The 12572-nt window shown below is 35.1% G+C and overlaps 1 protein-coding gene across 4 annotated transcripts; it reads right to left on the reverse strand.

Annotated features, from left to right (window-relative positions):
* Positions 1–5392: 5392 nt before the first annotated feature.
* Positions 5393–10644, reverse strand: LOC110874865 (heat shock 70 kDa protein 17-like). 4 transcript variants are annotated; one of them, XR_002556284.2, is made up of 13 exons: positions 10462–10644; positions 9704–9751; positions 8867–9580; positions 8727–8789; positions 8546–8594; positions 8410–8471; positions 8053–8125; positions 7874–7953; positions 7568–7631; positions 7416–7484; positions 6671–6720; positions 6151–6177; positions 5393–5576 (listed from the first exon to the last, which is right to left on the reverse strand). XR_002556284.2 is itself a non-coding variant. In XM_035977788.1 (4 exons), exons 1-4 carry the CDS (start codon positions 8663–8665, stop codon positions 7942–7944), a joined length of 267 nt encoding a protein of 88 aa, XP_035833681.1. In that variant the 5' UTR covers positions 8666–8710; the 3' UTR covers positions 7700–7941. The 4 variants fall into 4 exon arrangements, 2 of the variants coding, with proteins under 2 accessions (XP_035833680.1, XP_035833681.1); XR_004867704.1 differs by having other exon boundaries at positions 8867–9623; XM_035977788.1 differs by lacking the exons at positions 5393–5576; positions 6151–6177; positions 6671–6720; ... (4 more) ...; positions 9704–9751; positions 10462–10644 and having other exon boundaries at positions 7700–7953; positions 8546–8710.
* Positions 10645–12572: the final 1928 nt, after the last annotated feature.

Below are 12572 nucleotides of genomic sequence, written 5' to 3' on the forward strand. Positions count from 1 at the left end.
TGATAGATGATAAAGAATCTATGTAAAACTTATAAAAATCAAAAGAAAGTAGTAGAATTAAATGAAGAACAGAAGTTTCAAGCTCAATACTCACTTAGGAGTGACTAAAATAAGCTCCAGTTGATTCTGCTCAAAGTGGGTTCGAGAGAGAAATTCAAGTGTTGAAGGTTTGGAAATGAAGAAATGGCCTTGTATTTATAAAGTGGAATGAAGAGTTGAGATAGATGTATGGTGTTTGCAATTTATTTAGATGTTGAAATTTTGATTTTTTGTAATTAAGTCTACCATTAATGGGATCTTTGTCAATGATGTTAGACTGTCAATAGTCTGAATGTCCAGTGACTTTTCATTTCAAACTAGGTTTAAAGAAGTTTGCCGCGTTGCGGCGAATTTCTTTTGTTATTTAGTCTGTGTTTAGATTTGTTTTGAAATCACTACGAGCGTGTTGCGAACATAACTGCTGACAAGAATAAAAAGAAAAATGTACAAAAAAACACTAAGAGATAACCGAAAGAAAATCAACCAAAAAAGTTGTATGGTAACGATGTTGTTCGTATGAAATCCGTGGTCAGATATGAGCAAGTTGTTCTGGGTACCGGTACCAAATTTGCCGAACCAAAAGATCTTAAGCACCAATTCGGAACCGACTTTTGGCGTTCCTGGTACTGGTTCACTACCGTTTTTTACCTCCATATACCGGTACCGTAACTGGTATTTTCGTTATCAATACCGATTCTGTATCGGTTGGCACCTGAAACTAAAAAAAGAAAAAATTAAAAGTTGAAGAAAATCAACAAAAAAAGTTGTACGATCCCGTTGTTCGTACGGTAACCGTGATCAGGGATGAGCAAATGGTACCGGGTAGCAGCATTGAATTTCCCGAACCAAAAGATTCCCAATATCAATTCGGCACCAACTTTTGACGTTTTCTGTATTAATGCCGGTTTTTACCTTCATGTACTGATACGGAACAGGACCGTACCGGTATTTTCGATACCAGTACTGGTTCGATACCGGCTGATACCGGATGACACCAAGCTTATCTCAACCTCTGATATTAAAAAAAGGATTAAAGTTAAAAATAAAGAGAATAACTATTATTATAATATTAAAATATATATATTATTATTATATTAAAATCACTATTCATTTCAATTCGTTTAGTAATATATAGTAATAATAATAATATATAGTAATATATAGTAATAATAATATATAGTAATTGTGAAACTTAATTTTCTAAATATAAAATACTATATACATAGTAGAAATAATAAAAATTGTTAAACTAAGTTTATTTTTACTTAAACTTGTATTATACTATATATTCATAAATTATATATTATCATCCGGTTCGTAATCCGGCCGGACCGGTCCGCCCTTTGACCTCGTAAGAGACCGGGTCGACCTCCGGTCTGGTTTTAAAAACATTGGTGATAACCTTATACATGAAGTTCATCATTCAAAAAAAATGAAATAAAGTTGATCAAACATCATAGTATCACATAAAACCAGATGTATAACTTTAATCGTTGTTTCAAAAAATGGTTTACATTATATATTTCGTTAAGGCGTAAGGGGCACGTTTTTCCAGACTCGGATAGAACAATTCTCACCGGCCCTGATTTGTAGTTATCGCAAATTTGGCAGTGGTTTGTGTCTTTATTTGGACGCTAATTACACAACGGTGAGTGGTACTATCAAATATGTGGTGGTGATGTACATATAATTAAAGTAATGCCTATGGCCTAAGTGATCTAGTGGCAATGATGAACCCTTTACAAGTGTAGGATAGACTGTGGGGTATGGTGGGGTTTGGGTTGGGTCTTAGGTTGGGGCATCGGTTGACACGTGTAATTTCAAAACTCAAGTTTCAAACCCACTTTGAAGGGGTTATGGTGGGCGTGACTTGGCTGGCGTGGCCAAGCCACATCAGCTTTTTTTTATAATATATATATATATATATATTTATAACCAAAAACTACATAAACATACAAAATAATTATTAAAATAAAGATACAAAATAATTATCAAAATAAACATACAAAATAATTATCAAAATAAAGAACTATCATTCTTCTTCGTCTTCGTCGGTTTCGAACCCAGGAATCGTTGAAACATGTTCCACCAAATCAGATCAAAGGTTGTGATGTATATCCCTTGACTTTATAAAAAAATCATTTGCCGCTTTATCTTCGTCTGTTACGTTACCTGGTTGGGGGTCATCATCATCATAGTAGGTTACGACCGCTCTACCTTCATCCTCCAAAATCATGTTGTGAAGAATGATACATGTGTACATCACGTTTCCAATCTGATCCTTGTCCCATAGTCGACAAGACATTCCCAATATTCGCCACCTTTTCTTCAAACACCGAATGCTCGTTCGACGTCTTGACGTGCAGCCATCTGGACCCTGTTGAGTCTCTTACTCATCGTCTTCGTCTTCCATGATAGCTTTCACCACCGCCGCGATCGTTTGTAGAAATATTTCCGCACCATCGTCAGATGATGATGACGATTCGCTATAACTTGAAGAACTCATGGCAAGATTGTGTTTTATGTGTTTGATATTGTGTGAGAAAAATGTTAAATATGGTAAGGTATTTATAAAGGGAAAAAAAATTTAAAAGTAGCCCCCAACGGCTAGTTTGAATTGGCCATTCACAGCCCGCCATGTCAGCTTGCTCCCCCGCCCCACGCCCGGCTTGAAAGCCAAGCCCCAAGGGCTACGCCCCAACCCAAACCCACCCGGGATGGTGGCTTGGGCCTTTTTCCCCAACCCAAGCCCCATACCCCATGGCCTTAATTAGGTGGTATTAATAAGGAGTAAAGATATGCTGTTTAAAAAAGGTAAGGTAATGGTAATAGGTGCAGCTACAATTTATATAACTTGGTCTAGATGTAATATATATGACAGTTATATGGAAGCATTCATGACGGATATAGGTTCTAACTGTGGAGGTTGATGGTGGTTACTTGCCATGAGATGAAATCCTATATTCCTATGGTGCACAATTCATACGTGGTTTAGAGAACAATGCTCAATTGTTTGTTCTTTGATCTGAATGGTGGATGAGACTTTTAAAGTATTCCTAATGGGAAAGTTCAATGATTATTCAAACCTCAAAATTGGTCAAAAGTATACAACATGGTGGGCCTTTGGAATTATCTACATCACTTTCATGTTATACTTGCTCAATTCTGTCCAATTATATAATCAGTAGGATTTTCCGTGTGATGCAACGCAAATTCATATATGTGCAAAAGGAATAATATTTACATTTACATTTACAGTAGTATTAAAAGCGCAAATTCATATATGTGTAAAAGGAACAATATGTACAGCAGTATTCAAAATTACAAATATAAAGTTGAAGTTATGTTGTTGTACGATACCGCTTTTATACGGGTAGTTAGAAAATGTTGAAACTGACTCATATCGAAACAAAAAAAAAACATTAAAAAAATAATAGCGGTATTGATACCACCGTTCAGGTGATATTAATTCGGTTCGGTTCAGTTCAGTTCTTTAAAAAATTATGTGCATTACAAAAAAAAATTACTATCGTTAAATACACCGGAGTTGTCTCATGTAACCCTAAAAATGAAAGTCGTGATATGCCTAAAAGAATAGGGACACATGTTTTATGACGGTATACCAATGTTCTTCGATTCATTACTTTAACGGAACTGGGTATAGTTTATGAGAGTGGGGATCAAATAGGAAGTTCATTTTGGCTAGGAATGATAGGAAGCAATAGGATTATGACATGTGACAAATTTTAAAATAAAGAGAAAGGGTATTTTAGTCAATCTCATCCTTTCTTCTTCCTTCTTCTCCCCAGTTACTTCAAAACCCACCATATTCAAAACCCACCATCTCCAACCTTTTCTTCACTTACTATCTCAATAATCACTACATTATAGTGCGATTTTCGTCATCACTCAATGATTCAAACACCCGATCAACGTGTTCTTCAGCTTTTTTTTTTTTTTTGAAGAAAACCCAGTTTAATTTCATTCAAAATCTCGTTTTTTTCCCGTGATTTTGAAGATAATCACTCGATCCGTTCGATTCAATCGCTGATAAGTGTTTCTATCATTCAAATTTCGTCAATCGATGAAGAAATCGGCTTCGATTCATGTAAGAAATTCTTTAATTTCATTTTCACGATCTGGGTTTTTAATTTAGTCATTGCGTTTTACGATCTTGCCTCTGGAAAACTGCATTCGTAGACAGTTTTATGCCATTGCGTTTTAGAACTGCATTCCTGGTTCAGACAATTCACAGACAATACGAGCCGTAGCGAGAAACCGTTCTAACTAGCCTTATATTGTTATAACTAGCTTAAGACCCCGTGTGTTACACGGGTGGCCTAAAAAAAATATATTATTTAACGGTGTTTTCATAAATCTTTTAATGAAAGATTTGTTCGGTATCTATACTATAATTTGAGACCGAAACTTACTTTAAACGGGAAACGGGAAAGCAATCAGGAAAAAGGAAAGATGTATTTGATTGAAGAGAGAGGCGGGGTGAAGAAACGTACGTGAGAAGGAGAATAGTGGAAAAGAGATTGGCGCCTAAGATGAATTCTCTGGCCAAAGAGAGTGTCCACATCACCCAATTGATTGGCTAAGAATAGGCCATGTGGCTAAGGAGAATTCTTTTAGTATTAGGCCTGTAAACGAACTGAACATTCATGAACAGTTCATGAACTTGTTCGGCGGGAAGTTCGTTTATGTTCGTTTATTTAATAAACGAACGAACACGAACAAAAAAAATGTTCATTTAATTAAATGAACGAACATGAACACACCTTGTGTTCGTTCATTTATGTTTCTGAACATTCTTTTATGTTCGTTCATTTATGTTCGTGAACGTTCGTTTATTTATATTCGTTTAAATGTTAATAAATATATAGATAGTTATATTTATATAAATATTAGGTTTTCTAACTACTTATATAAATATAACTAATTAGTATATCTATGAACCCTTATTTACATGTGTTTTCGGATGAAATGTAATATATTAGACTTGTTTCTTCAATCATGTTAATTTATGTTTATTCAAATATGTTCAATTAATTTTTTTTATGTTCGTTTGTGTTCGTTTATATTCGTGAACTGTTCGTTTAGACTTTAAACGGACGAACATAAACGAACACGAACATGCCTGATTTCTTAATGAACGAACACGAACAAAAAAATGTGTTCGATTATATGTTCGTGTTCGTGTTCATATTCGTGTTCGGTTAAGGTTAAATGAACGAACACGAACATGCCTATGTTCGTGTTCGTTTACAGACCTATTTAGTATAGTAGATAGATAATAGGAAAGTTATGGAAAGTGTCTAATGATTAGTTTCAAAATAAGTTGAACATGTAACTGAAATTTAGGGATTAAACTTGAATTAATATTCAAAAGCATAAACTTGCAATCAATATTCACGATGCACCCATTCTACAAAAGATTCTTATGATATACCTGTTTTGAGTAAAAGTTTACTTGCAGAAGGCAGAGGAACAACAGTAGCTAGCTGTAAAACCAACCAAATATAAAAAAGTAGCTGCAAAACCAATCAAATATAAAAAAACTAAGAACTCCAAAAAAATATAAAAATAAAAACAAAACAAATAACTATTAAAAACATTAATTTTTGCAATGGATGGGAACACTTTATCCGTTTCATTTCCAGATTAAATGCCTACCCAGACCCATTTACCTAAAAAAAGGGTTAATTAGGATTTCATACATCTTCTATCTAGCCTAACGGGTATACTTTTAAAGCTAACTGAAAAAGAAACGGGTCAAATAGGTGATCGGGTCAAAAGTTATCCAAGTTCTTTTCGAAGGTTTAAAACCTCCTGAATCGCTTTAGTTATCAAAAGTATATCACTAAGTTTAGCAAGCAATATACTTTTACAATCTTATCTATTCATCATTTATTTATAAAACAATAAAAAATGAACACATATTCTTGACATGTCACCCAACTCGACCCATTTGTATCCGTACTAAAAGTTACTCATTTAATCCATTACGCAACCAACCAGACCCGTTCAACTACCTACTCTACGTTTTACTACCCACTTTCTATATAACACATTATACGAATCGACTCATTTTGTGTAAAATTTTACCTACAGGAGGCAGAGGAGCACCAATAGCTGCAAAACCAATCAAATATAAACAAATGAGAACTTCATAAGAAGTGAATTAGTTCGTAAGTAGCGAGTGATTAGCTATAAATAAGTAGACCTATGTACCTGATTGAGTGATAATTTATGAGGTCGTTTGGGTCATGTTTGATCTCAAAGGGATTAATTTGAAAAACTTTGCTACGTGAATAACACATCATAAGTCATCTTAAGTCTAGTTTAACACATGAAACTTCTTAAGTTGTTTTTATTCAATGATCAAGAATACTAAAATGATAATACTATTTTTCTACTTATAATTAACATATTAACTATTTATAAAAATATGTTCCAAAGAAATGATACCAGCATGTTTGTGGACCAACCTAAACGAACTGGTCAATTTGAATTTAAACCCGTTTCAGTAAAACTCGTGTGAATGTTACCTGTACCTCTACTTTTGGGCTCTGACCTAAAATATGTTCAAAGTAATACTCTAAAAACTTATAATTGTAGTACTTACCCGAGCTCGCATATCAATAGCATGGCCCCGACCAACACCAAGTGCTCAACCTTTCCATTTCAAGAAAAAAAAATGAATTAGAGTTATAATCTAATCTAAAAGAATTCACACACGACGCATTGAAGGAGTTAAACTATACCTTAATTCAAGCTTCTAAACATTTGAACATTGGAGCATTCTTAAGCATTTAGTCTAACCCCATCATCATACCAACAAAGGTGAGTTGATGAACATGAAGCGATATATAAAGCATACTTATAATACACTTAAAAGTCTTGAACTTAAAAACATACTTAAACATCAAAGCTTAATTATATATTTTTTTCGTTATCAATAATATAAAAGACGCGCTACCAGTGGACAAAATCCATTCTTTGGTTGGATTCTTTAATATAGTATATATGTATCCTATATAGCACTCATTCGAGCTGGTACTGTTCACCAGTTGCATTTTGTATATAACATAAACATAGCCGACCTACAGAACCAATAGGTTATTATTTCACTTGAGCCAAATTTAAAAGGTCTGCCCCAGTGCAGTCTAAACAGTTGATGATTTTAGTGTATAATTACGTTGAAACAAACCTAAATTATTGTAAGCTTTTGCATAAGTGGGATTTGCCACAATTGCTTTCTCTATCATGCTACCAGTAACATCCTTTTTACCTTGTATATTTATTTAAATTGCAATCAAGTAATAGTTGAATCATATTGCTTTGTTAGATACTGATAGATGTAATTGTACCTGCACTATGTAGACTACTCCAAAGTTGTTTAACGATTGAGAGAAATTGGGTTTAGTTGACAAAGACCACTTCAAGGGAGAAAACAATAAGAAAAAAAAATCAGAATTAGATCATGTATAAGACATTTGACACAAATACCTCCAATGTTTACCTGATAAGACTCTACGGCTTTATTAAGGTTGTCTTGTCTCGGACTCCAAGATTATTGCATGTTTCTGCACAATACAATGGGGATTGAAGTGGAAAGCAAGCTCATAGAATACAATTTCCTACAAAATAAATGAGAACTGAATACAATTTCTAGAAAAAACGCAAAGGCATTTACAGACTGTATGCAATAGGAACTATACAATTTCTAACAGTTCCGAATACATGTCTAATCTAACAGTTGTGCCAAACATAAAAACACCCAATAGGAACTATACATATTCAAAAGAGGTTGGCCAGGCCAGATCACCTCTATCAATAATTTATGAGGTTTCGCATTGAAAATACACTCCGGCAACTTTTCACCGATTATTCCTTTTACGCGTACCACTTTGGAGATAAAACAGGATGTTAGTCAACTCATTTGTAAGTAAACCTCTGGTTGAGAGGAAAGACAGAAAGAAATATTCATAAGATATTCAAACATACCTTGTCTTTAAGATCTAGCAGCTTGTCGATAACCTTTTGAGAAGTATAAGCCGAGGTGCTGGATGCAGATAACCTGTTAAGGGAGTTTTGATTTTAAACAATTAGGGGTGTAGAAGCACGAATAACACTGTTTATGTAATGTTCACTGATACGAATACAGGTCTTTTCAAGCATATCTTGTAAGAAGAACGCTACATTTTATATAAAAAGAGCCTGATTTCTTCTTACTATTATATTTCTAAATTAACTTATGTTTTACCATTTGAGTTTTTTGTACAGATTGACAGTTTGAAGGTCCAAAAAGGAAAAGGAAAGTAAAACATACAAAAATCATGTAAAGAATCATGTTGAACTCACTTTTGTTGCTCAGCCTCCTTGTCATCTAACCACCTTTTGAGATCATCTGCCTCACGTAATACCTGAAAATGATTTCATTGAGAATGATTAAAAAGGTCAACAACAACAATGTTTGAAAAGTGCAAGAAATTCTCACCTGATCAATTTTCTCTTTTGAAATCCATGGTTTTTTCGATTCCCACCCACTAACAATTTGCATAAAAAGCAAGTGATAGGTCATATGTTTTGCACCCAAAAGTTCATAAATTATAGACATAGATGAGACATAACAATACGGGGTTCCATAACTTGAAACAATATGATTGGATCTTATTTACCTCTTGCAGCTCACCGAAAATACTGTTTAGCAGTTTGTGATGCTTATGGCCTTGCTGTGAGCTCTTTATATCCATAATATTTTGACAAATATAAGTTTTGTAATATGGAAATAGAAATAAAACTTGCGTTCATTGCATACCTGAAGAAAATAGGGTCGCTAATAGCTTTCAATTGGTCCAAGCTTTCTCTCTGACTCCCTCTTGAGATCAGCCTCTATTAAAAATAAATAAACAATGATGCGTAGAACACATAGGTAGGGGTGGGGTCAACAACATTTACAGTGCGTTACTTGTATCATCATAATAGTCAGCCATGTGCCCATGTCATAACCTTGGGGATCAAAAACGTGTTTGCTGAAGCAAGATCCAATCTGATAAATGTACTAATGGGTTCAACACAACAGTGTGTGAGTTAATGATGAGGCCAAGTGCAAGCTACAATGTGCTAGAAGAAAAGTACAAATTCATACTAAAAAATTTGACTCAATAAGCTAATATCAATAGCAGCTTAAGATCATTTAAACATTAACCCACCATAATATGATGATTCATATTCTACTAAAAAGATTTGATCCTCATAAACCGCTTTAATGACATAGGCCACAACCATGGCAATGGCTTTGTGCCTTTCACACACAAAGCAAAACCTCATGTATAACAGACTAAAATATATTACATGTAAATTTAACCTAAAACCTATTATTTTTCAAAAGAATCACTGATTTTCAATTACTAAATGTCAAACACGAAGAACTTACAGTACGGTTTTGTCTTTAGTCGGATCACTTGTAAATGAGCTGGACCGAGCCGGCTTGGTTTGTAAATAAGCCAAGTCGAGTCCAAGCCAAGGCAAGCTATAAAAAAGTAAGATATTACCTTTAAATAGTGGTAGAAGTCCTATTTCAATTCCACACCAACATCCGTCAGCATAAAACATCATGCTTTAAAAAAACAAAATCAATAGAAATGAGTCTTACCAAGGTTCATCGATCTCGGATTCAATGACCAGATTAAGTCAGCATCTTCTGTAAAAATTGGCAAACACTATTGAAATGAGCAATCAGAGTCTTGGGTAGAGTTATTACCAATTCGCAAAACCCATAATATAGTAACCAACTATATAATTAAAAACTAAAAAATAGGGAACTAATTACTCTTGCATGTTGATTTTCGAGGGATACAAATCATCAATTTGATTTCTACACTTAACTAATAGACTGGTTAATGTAAACTAAAAGCACAAAGAACTAAGCCTCATACATCTGCTATTTTCAACAGAACCCCTAGAATTACTTCCAAATCCGACATACATCACATAATTTGATATATACATACATGTAGAACAGAACAATAAGCACTATATTGTGTATAAACAAACATATTCTTGTAATCAATCATGGGAATTTAGTAATGTGTAAACCTAAATGTTGTTATTAGTTATCAAAACTATATATTACCCATTCAGTATCATCACAAAATTCATGAATTAAGGATGATTAAGCCTATATATTGACTCGGGAATTTATTGTGATGTTTGACGATGATAAATTCGAGCCTATAACAGTTCATATTATAAAGATTAAATCCCTAACCACAGTCAATCTCCATTTTTGCACATAAAAATACATTTTTGCACATAAAAATTCAAAGAAATCCCTTATTCAAAACCAAGGATGGAAAAATCTTAAAAGTAAAAAACGAAACCCGAAGAAAGTTAACCTCTGAATACAATTACCTCTGGTGGAGTTATCACCCGCGTTCAACATCAAGCCGAAACCCTACCATCACACTTATCAGAATACGCTCGGGAGAGAGAAAATCGGTGAATTAAACCCTAGATCGGCCATGAGAAATTCGGTGAGTTACTTTCTCGATGTAGATGATTGCTTTACATTTAGGGTTTTTTGAATTGAAATAGAAACGAATTTGATGTGTGTAAAATGCAACATATAAAACACATCAATTAAGGCATAAAACTAACCCTTTTTAAGTACTAATGTTGGAAAAAGAGTGTTTTTGTCTTCCTTTTGTATTTTCAGGATGAAATGAGCTCAAAATCACAAAAGAAGCAAAAAGACCACTAATTCTACCATAAATACAAGAAAAGGAACAAAAGTGGACTGCCCGGACCCTCAACGGCACCTCCCAAGACAAAGAGAAGAAAACAGAGTCTGAACACGCCCCGTGTCCAGCGAACACGGGGGCGTGCCCAGGAAGCAGCAGAAAAGACAAACCAGTAGAAGCTTCCATTGCTCACCACGGGGCCGTGTCCAGCGAGCACGGGGGCGTGGTGAAAGTACAGCAGGCGCATTAATTGTAATTCGCAATTACAATTAATGAAGAGAGAGAGTGTCAGACGGGCACGGGGCCGTGTCCAGCGGACACGGGGCCGTGTCCAGCGTTCTGTCCAGCCTATAAATAGAGGAGCTTGGTTTCATTCTCTCTCATCCCTTGGCACACCACCTCTCTCACACTTCATCCACCACCCACCACCACCATAACACCATCATCCACCACCATCATCCATTGTCCATCGTAGAGTGTGTGAGTCGTCTCGGGATCCAAGATTGATCGTAAGAGTTCTTGACAATCAAGGCCATGTTTGCCTAAGTCTCTTACATCACTTGGTGAAGACAAGTGTTTAGTATAATACTTTTTATTTTTAATCTTTTGCACTTTTTATTTGGTTTTGTATTAATGACTTTAATAACTAGTTAGTTATGTTGAAGGTGATCTTTCCTTATCGTTTGTCCGTGGTGTCTTGGCATTATTTTACTGTCTATATAAAATAAAAGATTTTCACCATTCATATCTCCACGGTCTATATGGAGGTATGTTGGCTACCTGGTCGGGGGTTAAGGGAACGGTTTGGTAAGGGTCTTGCCCTTGTTCAGCGTTTAGAGGTCCTGCTTGGGACCTGGGTCAAATTTAGTAGGATCTCCTTCAATGCCCATAGGTATTGGATGGCGGGGATCCAAACTCTTTGACCCCCTCATAAGTTAACTACTATTAATACTATAACCCGGCTATTTAGGACTGTATCCCTGCTGACTCAGACTACTTAGCCGAGGGTAACGTCACCGCCAAAAGCGGGGCCTACCATAATTTGTATTAATAACTTAATTCATTATCTTTCAGTAATCCGACCCTTTAGGATTGTATCCTTGCTGACTCAAACTACTGGGTTGAGAGTAACGTCGCCTTCAAAAGAGGGGCCTACTACAATAACTAAGATAATCTCTTAAACAAGTGCAAAAGTGCGAAAATAATCAAAGGTTATACTAATACACGTGTCGGATCCAAGTGATTCATCTTGTCTATCTGTTTTTATTTTATTTTATTTTTCAGCATTTAGTTAGTTTTTATTTTTCTTAGTTTAAAACATTTTTCTAACTTTTTGATTTGGTTAGACGTTGAGGATAAACCGGTATTAAAAGCTCTTGTGTCCTTGGACGACCTCGGTATCTTACCAACACTATACTACGTCTACGATGGGTGCACTTGCCCATATGTGTGTTTAGTGTTAGTGAATATCGTGTTTTATAAATTTAAAACTTGGCTAAAAGTGTAAAAAGGGCTTAATTATATATTAAAAACATATTACACCTAACGCACATCAAGTTTTTGGCGCCGTTGCCGGGGACACAAGGATTTTAAGAAAGTTAGGAATCAACGGCCTAATCATCTTTTTATTTTTCTTTAATTTTTAGGATTTTTTTTTAGATTTTTCAGCTTCTGCAGAGCTCAGCACGGGGCCGTGCCCGCTGAACACGCCCCGTGCCCAATCATTGGAACTGGCAATCCTGTTTTATATCAGACAGTAGGCTGAACACGGGGCCGTGTCCA

Source organism: Helianthus annuus, chromosome 9 (genome assembly GCF_002127325.2).
Source record: "Helianthus annuus cultivar XRQ/B chromosome 9, HanXRQr2.0-SUNRISE, whole genome shotgun sequence".
Taxonomy (NCBI): domain Eukaryota; kingdom Viridiplantae; phylum Streptophyta; class Magnoliopsida; order Asterales; family Asteraceae; genus Helianthus; species Helianthus annuus.